The sequence below is a fragment of the Topomyia yanbarensis genome, chromosome 2 (assembly GCF_030247195.1).
Source record: "Topomyia yanbarensis strain Yona2022 chromosome 2, ASM3024719v1, whole genome shotgun sequence".
Lineage (NCBI taxonomy): Eukaryota > Metazoa > Arthropoda > Insecta > Diptera > Culicidae > Topomyia > Topomyia yanbarensis.
In genome coordinates, this window is record NC_080671.1 from 118,417,272 (window position 1) to 118,439,242 (window position 21,971).

At 39.9% G+C, this 21,971-nt stretch overlaps 1 protein-coding gene across 1 annotated transcript in view; it reads left to right on the top strand.

Moving 5' to 3' along the window:
• The window catches only part of LOC131679305 (uncharacterized), a 615,352-nt gene that overhangs the window by 93,654 nt on the left and 499,727 nt on the right, over nt 1-21,971 (top strand). The window contains exon 4 of the mRNA XM_058960013.1: nt 19,038-19,139. Within this exon, the coding sequence (XP_058815996.1) occupies nt 19,038-19,139 (102 nt within the window). The remainder of the gene's footprint in view (nt 1-19,037; nt 19,140-21,971) is intronic.

Genomic DNA, 21,971 nt, shown 5'->3' on the forward strand with positions numbered 1-21,971 from the left:
AGAGTTTTGAGGGATAAATTGAGGCTTCTTTTGTACATAATAAGAGAATGTTAAAAAATTTGTATAAAATTCGACCATCAGCAGCAGTGATGCTTTGAAAAATGAAACTTTCATCAATCTTCAGGACATCAATCGGTTTTTACTTAATAACTTTTTATACAAACATCAGATCGTTTCGCGGACTTCTAGACTTTGTGCCCTTGACAAATTTCCTATAAAAATCAGATATCTATTTATTTTTAAGAGGTAAATGGCGACTCTTGGAAGAATTATTTTGCAAAAGACGATTTTCCCATAAAAAATCCCATGTAAACTTTAAACCCTGGTTGTAAAAATATAGTTGCACCGATCGAGCTAAAAATTTGCAAAGTTGTTCTGGGAGCTAAATTGAACCCAAAAAGTTACTCGGAGCAAATTTTATTTTTTTCGATTGCGCGAGTGTATTGCACTCAAAGCGTTGCACGTCGACGACTGTTGGAGTCCGAGCTTTGGGTCTTTGTCTGAATTGTCTATTCAGCCATGGACGCAGGGCTTGTCGGATTCGTAGTAGTTGTAACGTCGACAGTGGCGTAGCCAGGGGGCGGGGAGTATGGGGGTTAAAACACCTCCCCAAACCAAAATTTATTGAATTGACTAGTTTACACTGACGTCACAAATGAACTCAAGTGTTCATTTTTGACAGTTCGCTTGTACTGTTTACATGGACTTAAATAAATTCTTTGCGAATTGCTTCGAGCGAATCTAGTCGCCCACAAAATTCCATGTGAACAGTACAAGCAAACTGTCAATAAAAGTGACGTTAACTGTGTCCGTAAACAACCTAATCGAAAAAAAGATTGACCAAATATTTAATATTTAAATAAGAATTTTGGAAGTTTATTGTCTGATCATTACAATGATAACTTAATGTTTTAAACACCGTTGGGACTTTTGGTAAATTGTGAGAATGGGATTTTTTAACTGATCTCTTAGTGAGAAACATATAATTGACAAATCATGTCAATATCTAATACGATACCTGCATGGAAATATCCACATAGAAACTGATGCAAAAAGGCATTTTCCGTTGAGTTCTAGTAGCCCAGGATCAGTTTTTATGAGTATTTGATTTTCTTTTGTACTATCAATTATTTGAATAGCCACAGGATTGGAAATAAAGAATATTTTAAAAAAACAAATTAGTGACTATTTATAATGTACATTTGAGTACTGAATTAAATGGCGTAATACAATTTCGTATACAAGGGCTCATTCTTATGTTATGAACTTTAATAGCGAAGGAAAGTAAAATAAATGCTCGAAAACAGTTTTACGGTCAATATCATATAGCTTCGAAACAGGCGGTATCCAGCTATTTTCGTCCGCGTGATATCTTTGAAAATGAACCACCTTGGTTATGCAACTAATTTTTTCCGATCTTTTTTTAAATGCAAATAATTAAGCAATCTTCATTTCGTTATATTCTGAATTGCACACATTTTGTCGTATGTAATTTTAAATGTACTTTCATTTGATGGCATTGTAAGGGAACACGTATCCGCCGGTTGATGCCAATCGAGCTGACATTTCCTTAGACTGAGCAAACTAATTTATTTGATTGTTTAATGTTTATTTGACCAACTAGGAAACGAATCCACTGGGTCTTTAATGCGTGTGGGAAATACGCATGGTCTTGTCTGAGTGAATGACTTTTGAATTATGTATGAAGGTGTAGAATTGACAATTCGCAAGATCAATTTAAATCCAGTTACCAATTTGCGGCAATCATTTCAACACGAGGAACAAATGTTTTATGGTCATATTTAATGCTTTACTTTTAGTCCATTAACTCATCAGTCAATTATACTAAGCTAAGAATAAGTACGTACTATTTGGAAACGGGGGGTGTTTGATTCGTGCATAATGTTAATATCGTTTAGGAACGCAGCATTTATATTTCTTCTAATTCGCGTCTTCATTGTAATATCGGAACGTTTACTCGATCGAGGTGGAAAATTTCAAGTTATGGGATCTCAATATGCTTGTGACTATACCAATAAATTCTGCCACGCTATTAGGAGGAGGAGATATGACTAATTGTGGCATAAACGGGAGGGAGCACATCATGTGCTTTGACCCAATCGGCCGTTTTACGCAAAATTGCGCTATGTATATAGGAAATTCATTAGAACATGAACACTTTTGCGAGTAGCGGCATTAATGTGATACTACAAAATAAAGGAAAAACTAAAATCATTTGGTTCGTATTAGACCAAAGACAAAAATAACGTGGTAATATGACAGAGAGTTAGTTAGTATTGGGTAATCTTTGCGTGACATAATTTATGAATGTTCCACTTTTAAACTCATTATTTACGGTCCATTTTACATTGTCGACGACACTCCCGACAGCCGGCTGTCCGGAGTTCAAGTTGTTTTCGATTAAACAATCTCGATAAACGATTACCCAGAGTTTAAACGCCTAGAACATTTACGTATCCTACAGTCAATAAACTATTCAAACATCTTTTGCACGAAAATATATTCTCAGTCGCATCGCTTGCTTGAAGCGAATCCTGACTAACAACCCACCCACTACCCAATCCGTGGTACTTATGGGAGTGTCACTGAGTCGGAGCCTTCCGTTAAGTAAGTACCACATCAACACTTCCTTTCTCATCCCAAATTACGGTAAAGATGGTCGTGGCCCGCAATGGTGGCTCTCAGGCGAGATTCTCGCTTGGACTGGATCAATTGTTATTCCCAAACATTGCTTCTCAAGTAGTCTGGCTGGAAATGAGAGTCATTAGTCTGCAATCTACGAAGTATACCGTGCTTACGCAACGCAATACCCACTTTCCCTTCAGAACGAGTTATACGTTTACTGTCGAGTCGAGTAGCACATCTTTCAGCTTCAGTCCCAAGCTAATTCCCATCACCTCCATAGTCGGCGAGAACTCGCAGACAACATCGTCTTCGTCAGCGACTTCCGCCAATAGAGACAGCAGATGCTTCGCCCTTCAATGGAACATCCGGGGTCTGCGAACCAACGTCAGCGAACTTAAACAGCTGATCTGTGAGTACGGACCAAGCCTGATAGCGCTACAGGAAACAAAAGTGGACAACCGAGTCGTTCCAGCAGATTTCAACTAAACTTTGTTGCTGAAGACTGGAAGTTGTCGATACTGGCAACAAGGAGTAGGTCTTGCCATTCGGAATGGTGTTCCCTTTGAACGAATTGATGTCGACGACAGTGTACAGGCAATCGCAGTTCGGATAGAATTGCCACAGCAAATGATGGTGGTATCAGTCAACATCCTCCCCAGTACTCAACAGTGCCAACAACAGCTGGGTGATTTTCTCGAACAGCTTCCACGTCCGATGCTTATACTAGGCGACTTCAACGCGCACCATATTTGCTGGGGTCCACGAGATCTACCGCACTAGGTCACTTTATCGCCGAGAAAACGCTATTGGAAAGATTACTCATCCTCAACGACGTATCGCACACCCGGATTGATCCAGCTACCGGTGTCACTTCAGCTATTGACCTCTCGATCTGATCTGAATCGGTGGCTTCGAAATTTGTTTGGCGAACACTTCCGGACACCCACAGCAGTGATTACTTTCCCATTCTCGTTTCCATTCCCGGACTGTCGACTATCCCAACGAAAAGACAGAAATGGATCTACCCAGCAGATGGGACAACCTATGAGCGATTGACTGCCAACGCTATTCGACCGGGCGTCTAAATTTCAATTGACGGTTTCGTTGATCGGTTGATTAGGGCAGCAAAAACCGCGATACCTCCCAGTACCAGCAGAGTCGGTCCCAAAGCGGTTCCGTGGTGGTGTCCAGAGGTGAAAGTAGCTATCAAAAAACGAAGAAAAGCACTTGGAGCACTGAAGCGTATACCAGCAGAGGACCCGCGAAAAGCGGATGCACTGAAAGACTTTCAAGAATCACGGGCGGCAGCGAGAAAGTCTATCAATGATGCCAAAGAAAGATCATGGGAAGACTTCGTCGCGAAGATGTCTCCAAGTTCAACTACGACGGAGATGTGGCAAACAGTAAACACGTTGAGAGGGAAACGCCAACATCGCCCAACTGTGATCAAGCGGTCCAGTGGTTGCACGGATAAACCAGAAGAAATAGCTAAAGAACTGGCGCATTACTACAGCGAAAGATCTATCCCGCAACCTCCAGTTATTCGTCATTGTTCCAGAGGGCGAAAGAAAAGGCCAAACGAAACCGCATAAATTTCTCGCCAGATACCGATGATATTTACAATTCTGACTTCACTCTGAATGAATTGCTGTGGGCACTCGACCGAGGACGAAGGGGCTCTTCAGGACCGGACTGCATCGGTTATCCAATGCTTCAACGACATTAGGTTTGCATCCGGTGCATATGTCACGAGTCCAATTCTAGCAATTATGCCAGAATCCGGAACCCTACCATTCGATTTACTTGTTCTTCAAAGTATAGCCCGGTTGGCCATTCATACGCTGGAAAAAGCAGGGATAATGCCGATCTCCTCCTGGTAAATCGAGTATCCGAACGTCTGATAGAGGTGGTCGGAATCCCTCTTCCAGATATTTGCACTCGTACGCGTTTAGCTGCATGAAGATGGTACGAACCCAAGCCCCAGATCGTGTGGGACATAAAGAAACGTGTGAAAGCTGGAGACCCCCCGGAAATTGATCGGCCTGCTTTTCAGGAGCTCCTAGCAGGTCGTTTCAACAGTTCGACTGTCGTCTACACGGATGGCTCGAAAGGTGACAATGCAGTAGGTGCGGGAGCGTATGGAGAATACTTTCAACAATCGGTTGGTCTTCCATCGCAATGCAGCGTCTTCTCAGCAGAAGCGTTTGCAATCAAAACAGCGCTAGCAACACATAACACGGTCAGCGATTTGGTGATTAAGTCTGACTTGGTCAGTTGCTTATCGGCATTAGAAGCAGCCATATCGCAACATCGCGATTGAAAACATGCTTCGAAACCGTCCAATCAATCTTTGCTGGTAGCACAGAATTTCTGTTTTGCTGGTAAAAAAGTGCATGAACTTGCTATGGTACATGGAAGTCCTTTTCCGTAGCGGGACTCTATCTCTAAGTATTATTTTTTCTCTAATGTTGTTCTACAATACATTAAGTTCGCGGGAGGGTCTTCTTTCTTACTTCTGGCCATTACAAATTACAGATGTGGATTCGTCCTCTTTGGAATTTTCGTTCTCACTGAAAACTCTGGTTTTTGATTTGGAGTTATTGCACACAGTTTTTGCGGCTTTGAGTTGCCGTTATTGCTTGATCAACTGTCACAAAGTTGGCAACCACCGCATAATCACCATTGAAGTATCTAGGAATAATTAGTGTTTGCATGTATTCTTTATAACCGATTCCAGTTTTCTATACAGCGACACTTTTAAAGGCTGTATCGCAAGTTCGAGGTGCCATATCGTGTAGTCAAATCTCGATTTTGCCATTATCCATAAACACGAGGATATTAAATTTGATTCTAACTTGGTCACAATCAGCGACATGTTGTAGACTATTCTGCAAAATGATATTATTAGCCTGGCGCAATCCATCGAAAATTATCATTATTGAATGCCTGATATGATGGTATTGGATAGAGTCTAAGCTCTGAAACCTGTAAGTGAATATTCCAAAAACTCGGGCTAATACGAAAGGACTCGAAGTCAGGTTAGTTGACCAGAATCTCACTTTTGTTTTTCATATTGACATATCTCTAAACGATCACTTCGGTAAGAACTGAAGTAAGATAACTTTTTTGTTGATTCGAACTGAAGTAGAAAATGCACTGGTGTTCAAATCGGCACTTTCCGATAGATTCTACAATACAGTAATTACTCCAAAATTCACCCAAAAATCTTTAAAATCACGACGTTTTACCAGCATGCAAAGCAAAGAATTTTGATTCGAGAGCAATATTTTAAAAGGCCTTAACAGTTTAAAAAAAATCGAGATCTGTATTTTATACAGCAAAACACTCCGAGAAAAAGTTGCAGCGAATAATCTTTTCTTTGCAAAAAAAAACAACTGAATAAAAAGTTGTGAATTTTCAAAAAAATTAATTTTTTTATTAAAAACTTGACAAAAATAAAAGTTTTCAAAAAACATTTTTGAAAACTTTTATTTTTGTCAAGGAAAGTCTGTAGGGAATGGAAACATATTTAATGCGGTTGCTTCGCGGAAAAGCAATTGGTAACAATATTTTTTTTGCAACAGCTTTAAACATGTTTCTAAATTTCATACTAACTGGCAGACAAAAACATAATTTTATTACACAATACGATTCTCATTTCCAATCAAAATGCTCGTAAGCAAAAATTTCCAAAATCTGTAAGATTTCAAGATATTTAAAATTTTATTTTGTTTCTTTTTTTTTTGAAAGTTGTTCTACTGGAGCTGTAGAGCTAGGTACGTGGAAGGGCTTCCCGTCCGATCGCTTATTACAATTACTGACAGACGACGGGAAATGTTACACACTAAAACACTGCTTAAAGTCAATTGCAGCGGACAGTGATTCTGATTGTGATATTGAGTGCACGGTTCAGTTGTGCGGGCGTATGGACTTTACGATCGCGTGGGAATGAACGTTCATTTGTGTGCGCTTGAGACCGCGTTAATCAATTAGAAGTGTATCAGCGCGAAAGGCTCGGGCGTTTGTATGTTAACGTGTTTGATCACGTGGACTTTGCATGTCGCGTGTGCTAGCGTGTAACTTCACGTATATAAATTCGATTTTATAATCGTGTGTCTATTCGCATATTCACGTGTGTTCTTGGAAGATCGCGCGGACTGTGAATTTGGAACTTCATTTTCAGTATATAGTTCAGATGCTAGAAGAGAGTGAGTTCTCTATCACTTTCAACTCTATCACTAGAGTTCCAAGTCATGTCACCATGGAAAGTGTTGTCTAGTGGATATGAGCATCATTTTTCTGTGTCTCCTCGCATATTTTTCGTGTATTCTTGAATGATCGCGCGCGTACCCCGTATCTGATACTTTATTTGCAGTGTCCAGTACAGATTCTAGCAGAGAGTGAGTTCTCCTATATCACTAGAGTTCCTTCCTAGTTATGTCGCCACGTGTCCACGAATTATGCACTTATGTTTGTCATGTTCCTTGTTTATATCAAGCTGCCCGATCAGTTTATCTGGCTGGAAATTTAACGTAAAATTAAATACTCTATTGTACTTAACAGCCTCCTTTCTGTATCTAATGTTCTTCGAGTACATTGAAATTTTCGGGTAAACCTTTCAAGTAAAATTAAAGGATAAACCTATTCAGTTATGTAAATGGAAAATTTGAAGGAGTTCCGGAATCCACTACAAATTTTAATTGTATTATGTCTCAGAACTACAGAACACATTCGAACTGCAGCGATTATATATTGGTCCTGAAAAAGATTAAAGATAAAAAATGTATAATCCGGATCATTGTGAGATAGCTTCATGGGAAAAAGTCGATTTTTATAAAAACAAAATTTTCGAGATAAAATAAAATCTCGACGTTTCATGCATTTTAAAGATGTTTGGCATCAAAAATACAAATTCGATTTCTGAAATTTAATGGGGTCCCCCCTTTGAAAAAAAAATTGAGTTCCGGCTTATATGGGAATTTCATATGTGACCGGACGGTTTAGTCTATATTTCCGGACCCATATAAGCGATCCGTACGAAATTTTATAGACATCTGTGGGGATAATATAGCTATCATTTGGGACTAAGCTTGTGAAAATCGGACCAACCATTTCCGGGAAACTGATGTGAGTTCGTCAATTTTGAAAGATGGCCGCTTTTCCCGGGCACTTCCGGAACCGTCGGTGACCTAGAACAGCAAATTGAAGTTGTTTGAGAGACATTTTAGCGAAATTTTTACCTGTTTTGCTTTCATCGGAGTATCGGTTTGAATCACAATTTGCTATGTAATCGCACGCCACAACCTGTAACTTCGGAACCGGAAGTCGGATCGGGATGAAATTAAATAGCCATTTACGGGGACGCAATACCTTTCATTTGAATTTAGTTGAATCGGTCTAGCCATCTCCGAGAAACCGATGTGACTGTTATTCTGCATTTGGATACTTCCGCCGGGGCTTCCAGAACCGATGATGGTGGCCAATGTGGCCAAAGAGACTTTGAATCGATGTTAGTGACCTAGTACTACAAATCGAAGGATTTGAGGTCATATTTTTTGGAAAATTTTTCACCTTTATACATTCATTGCAGAATTTATTAAAATCGACATTTTCTGCGTGTTCGTACTCATCACCCTGTAATTCCGGAACCGGAAGTCGGATCCAGTAGAAATTCAATAGCAGCCTATAGGAACGTTGTGCCTTTCAGTTGAGACTAAGTTTGTCAAAATCGGTTCAGCCATCTCTGAGAAAAATGAGTGACATTTTTGGTCATATACACACACATACATACATACACGCATACATACACACGCACAGACATTTGCCGAACTCGACGGACTGAATCGAATGGTATATGTCACTCGGCCCTCCGCGCCTCCGTTAAAAAGTTGGTTTTCAGAGCAATTGCAATTACCTTTATATTGAGAAAGGCAAAAATATTAAAGATTACGTAGTCCCAAAGCTCATAAGATAATTTATACAAATTGATTTTTTATCACTCTTGTTGACTGGTTTCCTTTTGCTAACAAAATTGCATGTTTGGAACCTGGACAACCTAGTTTGCAACGTTATTTAGTCTGCTTCCATTTGTGGAAGATTTGGAAGATTGTGCCGGGAGTACTTCCACTTCCACTGAGGTTGAAAATTCCGTGCAAATTCCGGACAAATCCGTACAAGTATTTTTTTTTCGGACACGCGACCAAAAATCCGTACTGGCCTCCCAAATTCCGTACGGTTGGTCAGCTTAGGCATACCAGATTAACGCACGAGTTTCTACTAAAGAAGACGGCCCCACCTGTGTGCGACTGCTGCGGAGTCACTATGGATTACTGTAGGAAATACGACGGAGCCAGAGAAAACTACGATTTCGATCCGACGAGGTTACGAGCGGCAACGAAACGAAATTATTAGGTTATCTCAAAGAAACAGATTTAATGAAAAAAATGTAAAATGAAATGTAACATACCATGAATCGCTTGCTTTCGACACTAATGCACCACTTTTGGTGTAAAGTGTCGCTAATAAACAACAACAACCACATGAAAGTACAACCTAGTCGGTCAATTTTGGTTACAGTCGACAATAACACACGGTTTCTCAGCTGGTTTTGACTGAAGAACGATAACTGTGCTTTTAAACTGGGTGGGACTGGAAAAAGTGGCCAAAAAGGGCTATTAAAACCATCAGGCCTGAGGATAAAATCTGCGGAAAAAATACATATGCAAGATACTGAGATATTGAACCCCTGATGACAATCACAGGCTTTCTAATATTTGATCTGCGTCCACAAATGAACGGGTTCAAGTGTTGTTTTTCTTTATTATATCGATCGAACATTACTAGAACCATTGACAATATCCCAACAATACAATCGATGAAGATGATATTTCGGTACATAAGGTCTTGAATTTATCATAGAAATTGCTACTCGCAGTAAATAATTCGGAATCCCACAAGGCTACAAACGTAAAAATAGCAATTGTATTGGTCCGTCTGTCAGCCCAGCTAATCTGACCGTATGAAATTGATTGGCAAGAGCCAAGTATTTTCTGGCTGATACGCTATAAACATAAAAAATAATGATAGCATTATAACAAACTTTGCCCAGTAAACTCCTTGAGGATCTCCATTGGCGATGTAATGTAACCTAAATTGCGACAGGGATGGTGATGCCTTCTGGCTGCTACCGTGTAGATAAAGGCACACGTAAGTAAACCGATTGAGAGGGTGGGCCACAGACAAATTTTAGTGCAGGTAACGTTATGTAAATGATTGGCTTTTGGGCATTTTTCGGACTGTTCGATTATTGCCTTCATGCTCTGTAGACCGATTGTTTGATGCTGAATGTCGACAGGAACATAGTGGTGTATGTGTCATAAACCCTAATCGGAAAATGCCAATAATATTGTTCATTAATTTTTACTAGACTAAAAGATCGCAGAGACACGATTTCAACAAAATCGAGTGGTAATAAATAAAGCTGTCACCAAATCACTGAAACACAAAATGCTTGCAAGTTAAATAAAACTCTACACTAACTCGACAACTTCAATAAAGTCAATAACTTTTCCAGGCGTTAAACTGCTGTGAACTTTATCATTTGATTCAAACTTCGACTCAACACACAAAGATATACATTCCGTTCACCCCATAAAACAATTTCGATATACTATAACATAGAATCCCGGCAAGGGGACGAATCGAACAGAACAAACCGAAACGCAGCAACAAAGTTTTGTGCATATCTTTTCCGCGTCGAAATAATGTCCTTTCCTCTATTCGTTTATTCGGCACCGAGTGTGTTCCACTTCCGGCCGTCGAAGGGACGATGTCGGCGATCGTGGCGGCGGCGTTATGCTTCTTCTGCAGAACAATGAAGCTTTTATGTTCTCACTTTCGCAAGTTCGCTTCCATCAGGCAAATTAACTAGATTTATTGGTATTTTATTTAAGAAACTTTCATAATTTATTAGCAGAGGAAATCGTGCATTATTCCGTTCTTCCTAGCCAACGCGGTCGGTCGACGCTATTGGCCGCCGAGTTGGTCCATAACGGCGGCAGTTCATCCATCGTCTGGCAGCCTTCGTCGCGGCCATTTTTATCCTAAATTTGTGCTTCTTAGGATTGTCCATCTTCCGCCCACCCTTGATCAGACATCATTATTTTCTGTGTTTCGTTTCGAGTGCCTCCTAGTTTGCACCTAGCAAGGAGGACTGTCTAGATGGATGATAGTGCAAATGTTTCACGGTTGCTGATAATTAGGTAATTTATATTGATTAAAGATTCAGTAGAGGGCAATGCTTTTTCTAGACACGGATACCCTTCACGATAGTACAATAGATAAAGTGCGCGGCCTAATATTTGGTCTGCTGTTGTAGTCTTACTCAGAGTTACGGTATACTTACGTTCTGAAATAAAAATTGACGGGGGCGGGCATAGCGTAGATGGTAAATCGATTGCATTGTACGTAGCTCACCTGGGTTCGATTCCTACCCGATCAGAAGGAAATAACACAATTATAACTCATGCTGATATTTTGTTACGAAAAAATTCCTATCAAATTTTGTTATAAAGTAGAAACCGTTAGGTGTTAAAATAACAAAAATTCTAACAAAAAACTCTCTACTAATATCACATTTATAACAAACGTTGATAGCAATATAACACGATCATAACAACTTGAGATAGCATAATTAAACCCAATATAGCGTGTATTACTTATTGTATAATATCAACGATTTTAGCGTGCACGTCTAAAAATAGAATACGAGAGAAAAAAAGCATACATTAGGGCGCTTTTTGCTTGGGAGCAAAAAGCTTCATGAAGCAAAAGCTTTTATAGCATTAGCCAATTGATTGCATACTTGCTGGCTGATTTTTATAGTGAATATATGACACGCAGATTATTATTTGTCGATATTGCTGCTTTGAACCTGGGTATTCCGAGTTTGATGGGAAAGTTATCTGTATGAACCAACGACGTTGTTTTCGACTGATTTTTAATGTTAGCATAATATTCCACGCATCCGTCAAGGGCAAAACGATTATAGATGTAGAAGACGTTTCCAGAACGCACACATTAAACTTTGCCCAAGCCTATGTGCTGCTTGTTTTCCTGGTGTCATACGCTTTGTTTTTATTCAGTTTTACTCACTAATACAGCTGCCTATATGATGATAGACTGAATAGCTTTATAATATCTTTTCAGATAAGGAAAGAGGGGCTATTTTTAGATTCTAAATAGTGCGCTTTGGCGCTTCTCTTGTACGTTAACATATTTTACATGGTTTTTAGAAATAATGTCGATGCGACATGGTAACATTGAGCGGATATTTTACGTACATTACTATACGGAGAATACGACAAATCTTATTTAGGATTCCGCATAGATTCAAAGCAACAAATGAGTTTTGAGGTTTCAAAATAAGTCTCTTTTGAGGATTTGTTATTGGCATTTTTGATATGGGGAAGACTAAACAAAACAGTATAATTATCTCGCACCTAATAAATTGCTAGAAATGCAAATCTTCCACAGAAGTTATATCTATCAACTGCAAATATAACAGATATATGAGAAAATTCGAGAAATTGTTGATGCTTCTTCGATGGGACGAATTCTTGAATATTTCATGTTTTTGTCTGTTACACATTTTCTTCCAAATTTGATTAAATTTTAAGGAGGAAATTAACAAAAAAATTGCATTTAAGTTTTTAGATTTTTCGAGGATTATCTAAAACGCATTCAAATCACTTGTTAGTGCAATCATTAAATATCAAACTTATCTTACGGGGAATGAAAACATATAATACTCAAGTAAACTCAAACACTTTTTATGCGGAGGATTAAATAAAAAAGTCACGATAGTTTAGAAATTTAAAAAATGCGCATACTAGAAACCCACAAACTGGATAAGTTTGGAGTGTTAAAAAAACCGTCATCTCTTAATCCAACTGCAACCAAGTAAGTCAATCAAACACCTTACTGACACGTTCTCCGACCACTTGCATCTAAAACTATCTATACTCAATACGCGGAATTTTGAAAATCCATGTGGAAAACGCAAATCAAAAATCAAAACCTTCGAAAATTCGCTTTAAAAAGTTCTATTACGACGCATAAAAAAGACTTCAGTGTATAAGCAAATAGACTGTCATTTGTGTAACCGTTAGTGTTCAAAGATAATTGTGAAAGAATATATAACTTACTGTAACATCATCGTTGTATGCGTACATAAATATCATATTATTAATCCAATGATAGCACCAGAAGATATAATCTTGATATAAGTTTTCTTGCATTCCTGATCGGTATACCATAAAGATAACACAGAGAGTAATAAATATCAACATGAGATATAAATTTGATAGCTTTCTGTTATGATGTTCTGATCGGGTAACCCCGCACATAGGGTTAGAGATTTTTCTTAAGAGATTTTTCTAACACGAAGAGGTGAAAGACCTTAAGGGTAAAACCTCTATAATCGAAATTAAAAAAAATTGACAATTCAGGTATATTTCAACTGTATATAGGGAACACGGGGAGACATGACCAAGTTTTCAGCTAAACCTGCATAAATCTCTAAAAACATTTTCATTTCATCAAAACTCATTGAGATGTGATGTGCAAAGGTATTGTGCGTGTTCATAATTTTTTTGCAGAATTTTTAATTCACTTTTGCAAGTTATAAAAGTTGACCAAGGCCTGGGGAGACTTGACCAAGAGAATATTGAAAAATCTGGACAAAAAATAGTGATATAAAACATACTGAAATCTTTTTTTCCATATTGTCGAGATCCTTAGGTAGCAGTAAAAAATATATTTTGTGTACTGCTTGCATTGCATGTTCACGCGATACGAAATTAGCCATATTACTGCTAGCTTTGATAACTAGTACTAAAAGATATAGACAGATGTTTTAAGTGAGATTTTTGTGTGACGTGATTAACATTAACAGTAGGTACCACAGCACAGTAAATATCAGATTTTTTTAAATCTGTCTTCAGCTTATTGCCACTTAGTCATTAGTCCTTACGTTCAATGTCGTACAAATTGTAGTAATAACTATTCCAATGGTCCGATTAATGTAAAATTATTTCACTACTTCCTAAGGAATAATCAGGAATCAGAATATATTGGCTCAAATGGCACGTTCCCCGTACATAGTCGGGGATTTGTGCCTGGAGTCCGGTAACAGCGCTCTGGCAACCATAGTTGGTTCTCCTGAACGGAACTCGCAGAAGGGAGTTATTGCGTAGAGCTCGAACGCGGGCTTGAAGATCCAGACGTCCGAGGATTGTAGGGCAATCCACTCTGGCAAAGAGTAAGTCCGAGAGCAGTCCTTCCGAATGCTGAGTGTATCGAAGTGTATTAGCTGGCAACGGTTTTCATAGCTCGGCAGCTGAAATCTGTTTCGCCATGGGAGATGCCGAAGGGCGAAGCGTATGAACCTGCGTTGAACAGCCTCGATTCTGTCAATCCCGTTCTGGTAGTACGGATTCCAAACAGCCGAACAATATTTTAACGTTGAGCGGACCAAGATGGGGGGGGGGGGGGGGAAGATGAACCCAAGCTGTCGTGATGCCTTATCCACGATGTATGAAGTATGTGGTTTGAATGTTAGTGCCGAATCCATGATGACTCCGAGATCTTTGATGTGAGAGTGTCTTGGAATACTCGATCCGAAGAAATGGTAGTTAAACTGAGTCGGATGGCGTTTCCGTGTGAACGTAACGATTGAGCATTTGCTCGGGTTTAAAACCATTCTGTTTAGATCACACCACGTATTAAAGCTGTTCAGTTCCCTCTGAACAATCTCTGCATCGGTTTTATCCCGTATTTGTTGAAAAATTTTCATGTCGTCGGCGAAAGAAAGGCGGGGTCCTTGTAATGTGAAATTGACGTCATTAAAGTAGAGGAGGAATATTACTGGACCGAGATGGCTTCCTTGTGGTATGCCGGATGTAGCGAAGAATGGTGCAGATAGACAGTCCTTAATGGTGATTTGAAGTTGCCTTCCATCGAGGTAGGAACGAAACCAGCGCAGAAGTTGTCCATGAATGCCGACTTTGTCCAGCTTCGCTATTGCAATATCATGGTTGATTTTGTCGGAAGCCGCAGATAGATCCATATAAATAGCATCGGTTTGCAATCCGTCAGCGAATCCATCTATTACATATGTTGTGAACGAGATCAGGTTTGTCGTTGTCGATCGTTTAGGCATGAAACCGTGTTGGTCATCTGCAATGTAGTGTTTGCAGTGAAAGAAAATAGGATCTAACACAACCAGCTCGAACAGTTTTGATACAGCACTTAAACACGAGATTCCCCGATAATTGTCAATGTTCGATTTGTTTCCTTTTTTATGAACTGGAAACATGTGCGCTGCTTTCCAGCAGGAAGGGAATGTTCCAGTAGTGAGTGATAGCTCGAAGACTCGCCGAAGTGGTTCAAGAAGCCCGCTGATGCACTTTTTGACAAAAATCGAGGGAACACCATCTGGACCCGGAGAACAAGATGCTTTCAGTTTGGCATTTGCTGCAAGAATGGCAGCATTATCGACACAAATTCGGTTGATGGTTCGTCCTAGAGAAGGAGTTAAATTGGCGGCGGCAGCGACTTGTTGTGGTGACAGGTGCTCGTTGAAAAAAAAAACGCTTGAAAATTTGTCGGAGAACAGTTGGCAAATTTCTTTAGTGTCGGTGCCTAAAACTCCATTAAACGACATACAAGATGGTAAACCGGAGTCTTTTCACTGCTCGTTAACATACTTCCAGAACGACTTGGGCTTGAATTTCAGCTGACGCGCGACGTTTCGCTGGTGTCTAAAAAAGGTGCGTCTGCTTTGTTGTTTGTATTCGTGGTTGAGTTGAAAGTAGTAATTTCGTAATGCAAGTGTCTTATGCTTCGAGAATTTTTTAAATGCAGCTCGTTTGACTGATTTTAAACGTCTAAGGACGGTTGATTGCCAGGGAGGGTGGTCATCGGTACTAATTGTTCGTTTTGGCACATGGCGGTCGATAAGGTAGTTAAGAATACTAGAAAACGTCATCGCTGCTTCGTTCGCGTCGTCATTGTTATAATTTTCGTCCCAGCTTATATCCAACAGCGTGCCAACGATGCTGTCGTAGTCAGCGTTTTTAAAATCGTAGACGACAGAGCTTGAGACGTCTTCAAAATTCACTCCTAGGTTACCAGCGAATACAAGATGTAGTGGGGGATGATGACGCACCTATTTGACTAAAGGAGTCGGTGCAGTGCAGCAATACGGAGCGTAGTCCCGGGCACTTACAAAACAGAGGTCCAATGTGCGTCCATTCTCGTTGGTGACATTATTAATTTGCCGAAGAGTTGCGCTGCTGTAGTTGACCAAAATACAACTGGCATTGTTAATAAGCGCAGATTTTTCGATATCTAATCGTAGAAAACCATTACTTGCCTGGCACCACGTCAAGCCAGGTAAGTTGAAGTCGCCCAGTATAACAATATCATCGACGGGGCGGCGATCGAGGCGATAAAAGAAACGGAGGAAAGATGTACATCGATCAGGCTGGAATCACGAATTCTGTCAGGTGGAAAATACACAACACACAGGAACAGATTGCGATCGGCAAGTTTCACTGATATCCACACTTGCTCGGAGCTCGCCCACCGGTCATCATTGATCACTCGGGCTTTTATACCACGGCGAACGGCGATAAGCACACCACCGCCTGATGTCTTGTGGCTGTTGAGGGCATTGCGGTCACAGCGATAGACATCGAATGTTGAACCAAAGACCTGGCGAGACAGAGTACGGTTGTCGAGCCACATCTCGGTCAAGGCTATAACGTCGTAGCAGCAACCCGTGGTCGCGAGCAAATAGCTGTCCGTTGATGAATTTAAGCCACCAACATTCTGGTAGTAAACCTCGATGTTTTTTGGAGGACGGATCAGGTACAGCAGAGAGCGAAGCCATGTTGCCGTGTAGGAAGATGCTTTCGTCAATCCCACGAACAGTATCGGAATGGTTCACGGTCGCTTGGTCGACTGTGGTGAGGGATTCGAGGCATCCCGAATCAACTGCGTCACGCCACAAAATACGACTATCGTTGTCGTCGAGAGAAATGATTGGCATCTGATAACAAGATGGCGGAGCAAAAGGCAAAAAACTGGAAGCGAAGAATGCATCAGAGCTTGAAGTGTTCGGAACAGATGTATACTTGCCATTTGCGGCAGGTTGGAAGGCCCTTTCACCCATCCTACACACAGGACCGGGACGACTGATGATCGCTGGCTGCAAGTACTCGACTGTAGCGGGGGGATCGAGAGCTTCCATAGTGCCAACTGCGGTGCGTCCCAGTATGCGTTGAAACCCGATGGCGGAATGCGGCGAGCGGGAATGGGGTGGTAGCAGCTTACGGCGAGAGTCGTACGATGAGCTAGAAGCGTGAATCGGTTCAACCGTTGTATCGTTACAATTTGTATAATACTTGCCGAGAAAGGCGGCTTGGAAGACCCTTTCTCCACCCACACGTACAGGACCGGGACGACTGATGATCGCTGGCTGCAAGTACTCGACTGTAGCGGGGGGATCGAGGGCTTCCATAGTACCAACTGCGTTGCATCCCAGTATGCAATCGGCATCGATACTCCTTCACAAGGGCGGTGTAGCTTGATATAGTGGCATGGCCAATCGTTGCGGAGTCCTCTGCAGGACCATTGATGGGCCGGGTTGCATTAGAGAAGTACATGCTTCTTCTGGAGGCGGTGGAAAATCAGTCGGCGGGCTCCAAATGTTCTGAGTACGGCTGTCTTCAAATTCCCTGAACAGTATGCCTTGCGGCCATGTGTCTGGGTTAAGAGCTGCATCACGGTACTTTGGGTGAACTCCAACTTTGAAGGGTATGAAGTTCAAAGCACTGACGTCTATGCCTTTTTTTAACAAGCGGAATAACCTTTATCTCGTCGTTACAATTTAGTCCTTCTTTAGACATTTTTTCGACAGTCTCTTTGCTAACACTAGGATGAAAGCGGAAAAGATACATCCAGAGCAACGGCGCGGAAGGTGAAACTGTAACAATGTTGCTATTATCGACTAGCTTTCGACCACCAACAAGAATATTGCTCGGATCAGGGCCATACTCGCGACGACGTTTCTGAGGTAATCGAGAGGTACCGGAGTTTGGCCGGACTGGAGTAGATGTTGAAACCTTTCTAGCGAGGCGTGAAATTTGCTGGTTATTTTTGGATAACTCGGCCTTTAGTTCAGCACAGACGCCATCCGTTTTCCCAGCAATAGCAGCGATAACACATCCAAGTGAAGGAACGGTGTCGCGAAAGCGAGCAAACTTCATCAGCTTGACAAATTCATTGCACATCCAAAATAAATTTGGGTTTTCCGCAAGTTTTTTCAAAAACTAATTGTTGGCATACTTCAGGAATAATTGCAGTCTGTAGAATTGAAAATGCAAAAATGTAGGTTTTCCCATACTAATCTCCATACAAATTTCAAACGCAATGCGCTACGCCGGGTCAACACCAATCGACCCAAAATTTTGCACAGTTGTTTGGGACCCCAAAAGGAACCAAAAAAGTGCTGTGCTGAAAAAACGATCATTTTGCCCCACCCTAATATACATACATGCGGGGAGTGGGCGTAGCGTATTGGTAAATCGATTGCCTTGTACGCAGCGCACCTGGGTTCGAGTCCCGACCCCGCACATAGTGTTAGAAATTTTTCCTAAGAGATTTTTCTAACCCGAAGAGGCGAATGACCTTAAGGTTAAAACCTCTATAATTGAAATAAAAAAAAAATAATTTTACATAGAAAGTAAATTGCCAAAAGAATGTTTTCATTTGCTTTAAAATCGGTTGCAAATCGACCGTTACGAGTGAAACGAAACCGGTTCTGAGATTTTTTAACAGATACCAACACTTTATATAATAATTAAACTTGAAACATCTACAATACGCACATCATTTTTTTTTACTTTTATTATAAAATCAACAAACTGATGGATTTCGGGATTAGCTTACACAAACCCTTGTTCACGGGTTCCATTTATTTTATCCTCAAATTGTACTTCCGTCGAGTGCTTATCTGATCCACCAGCAGCGAGATTACACAAATACCAAATTTACCCACGACAAACAGTACCGGTAGCTAGATCGCTGTCTATACTCCATAAATATATTCATGTGCACACAATTTGCATTCAGGTTTCCACAGTACCAGGGTAAATGACCATACTGTTATCCTCGAGTACTCCCAAGCGTAGCCGAATGGGTCAAATGTCTGAATTCATTCGCACCTACCTTGCAGCATACTTTATTAGCCCGATTTCGCAAAGCAATTTTCCATACCCAACCATTTCATTCAGTACTGATTCCCGTTTCCTCCTTTCTTCGCACAGGTTGCCATCTGGATAACGGAGAGGACTGCTTTCGCCAGTGCATTTACACCGAGGACGGCGGCAAGGACGCTTGCAAATGTGATCAAAGCATATCGTCTTCCGGTGAGTATAATCTGTGCCCGATGCAGCCAGTGTCAGTGAGTTGCTTTTTTGTGAAAACATATACGTAGGTACAATATACAAATAGAGGGGTTGGTAGAAAGGGGCATCTTTTTTGTGCATAAATTGAGAAAGAATGGGATTACATTGTACTTTAGTTGAAAATGACTAAGTGAAGTACGTATTTCTTCGCAATAGTAAGAACAGAACGCAGTGAAATTGTAGCGAACAACCCTATCTTTGCACAGTGTTTTAAAACGTCGTTTTCGTGCTCAAAATTAATAGCGTCTAAACTGTTAACTTTAGAAGTATAGTTTGTTTGGAGAAGTTGTTGCCCTTATGATTGCGCATCCACAATAATATACCGTTCAGTGATTAATTCACCTATAAGTGTTATACGAAATTTATTTTCTGAACTAATTAAGATAGAGGTTTCGTGTCTTCGGCAAAGTTGTATCAAATGTTGCTACAAAAGAAATTGCAGAAGATACCATATATCTAGCTACAATGGTTTACAAGTTATGGAACATATCATATGGAAGACCCCTTAAAACTAGTTTTTTCATGATAACTTTTAATGACATTCTCCTATCTTCTTGGAATCTTCCACAATGTTGTTTGCGGTATCGAAACACATATTTTTGCCGAACATAGTTACTTCCTATCTGTTCCAATTAAAAAGATATTCTAAATTTTGCGACATTTTTGGGGTAACTTCCACCTTAAATAACTCATTAAGGAGCAAAAAGGAGCAAACAACATCATAACATACTGAAAGTACTAGCTTTTTACTTTCATATAGTGACCCAATTGTTAGTCGACGCGATTCTCCCCGAGTGTTATGTTCAAAACAATATGCCATCGCAGTGGTATAAAATACAATATTCGAGCGCACTGCGATAAGCAGCTTAGTCTTTTCATGGTAAATTGTATATAACATATTCATCGATAATATACTATAAAAAAGGAAAAGGGAACTTTGGCCACAATAAAGATCAAAGTACGAAACGTAGCCTACAGTGTGTTCGAGAAGTGCGTCAAGTGAAATTTAAGCAATCTGTCGATACTGGTTAGCTTGAAAAAATGACGGAAATCCCACCGTCAGTTTTGCAACAATTTTAATTAGTGATATGGAGTGACAATTATAGTGGAGCTTGATAAACGTTACCTGTTCACAATATGGATCCTGTTGTGACTGAAGCTCAGGGATGGCAAAAAAGCATAAAACGATTTTCAGAAGACGCCAAAGCTCTTCTGGCGGAATAAGAAAGCTTTGACGATGACACAGAATACGATTATCAAAAATAAATTTATTTATCTAATTTATAAAGAAAATATCAATATTATTAAACACATCCAAATCTACACTGTAGATTCTACAGTTCGATTTGTTAAAGGCAAACCATATGCATTGCTTGTTATTGACGAACGTGTTCTATGCAATTTACCATGAAAAGATGAAGCTGTTTGTCGTAGTGCGCTCGAATATAACATTTTATACCACTGCGATGCCATATTGTTTTGAACATAACATTCGGGGAGAATCGCGTCGACTAACAATTGGGCCACTATATGAAAGCAAAAAGCTAGTACTTTCAGTATGTTATGATGTTGTTTGCTCCTTTTTGCTCCTTAATGAGTTATTTAAGGTGGAAGTTACCCCAAAAATGTCGCAAAATTTAAAATATCTTTTTGATTTCAACAGATATGAAGTAACTATGTTCGGCAAAAATATGTGTTTCGATACCGCAAACAACATTGTGGAAGATTCCAAGAAGGTACGAGAACGTCATTAAAAGTTATCATGAAAAAACTAGTTTTAAGGGGTCTTCCGTATGATATGTTCCATAACTTGTAAACCATTGTAGCTAGATATATGGTGTCTTCTGCAGAAATATTTTCTATAACTTTGCCGAAGACACAAAACCTCTATCTTAATTAGTTCAGAAAATAATTTTCGTATATCACTTATAGGTGAATTAATCACTGAACGGTATATTCCTGTGGATGCGCAATCATAAGGACAACAACTTCTCCAAACAAACTATACTTCTAAAGTTAACGGTTTAGACGCTATTAATTTTGAGCACAAAAACGACATTTTAAAACACTGTGCTTTGGTATTAAATTAGTTTTTTTTTATTTGGGGAAGCTAGGAATGGCTGGCAATTTATATTTAATTAGATGTTTGACCTACAGGTCTGCTTGAATTGAAACTTACCTTTTATTTACTAGACCTGTTTCCTGTTTTCAGCGGATCATCATTTAATCAGCGACATCTAATTGAAATATTGTTGGAACAATTGTGGTTGTAAATCAGATACCAATATCAATTGCACAAAAAATCATCTGAGAAGTTTCTAATCTAGCAAAGATCCAATATTAAGATCAAGAGCATGATAAAACATTGAAGCCTTGTTATTTTCAATTAGTGTTTACATGTACCTACCTTCCAAACATGCTAAAATGATTACAGCAGTTTAGGTATTCCACACTTCTCTACTCTCTGCATGTCTTCTGTCACCCGGAAAGGCTATAATTGCAATCTCTTCTCCGACTATTAATTTACCCATCCTTTTTTAGCAGCACATAGATTGGTCAACTCATTATACTTGCAAATCGAGCATGAACACGCCCCGACCAAAAAAAAACCTTCTACCGGATAAGCTTCTTATCTGGTCAAAACCAACCGGCCATTCCATTTTCCATTAGCAACTTTTACGCAACAACTTTTGGATGTGGTGAAACCGATAAAAAGCTGCAGCCAGGAACCATTGAAAAACTAGTCACTCGTTGAAATTTCACTCTGCCAACCCAGAAATTCCGCAAAGTTAA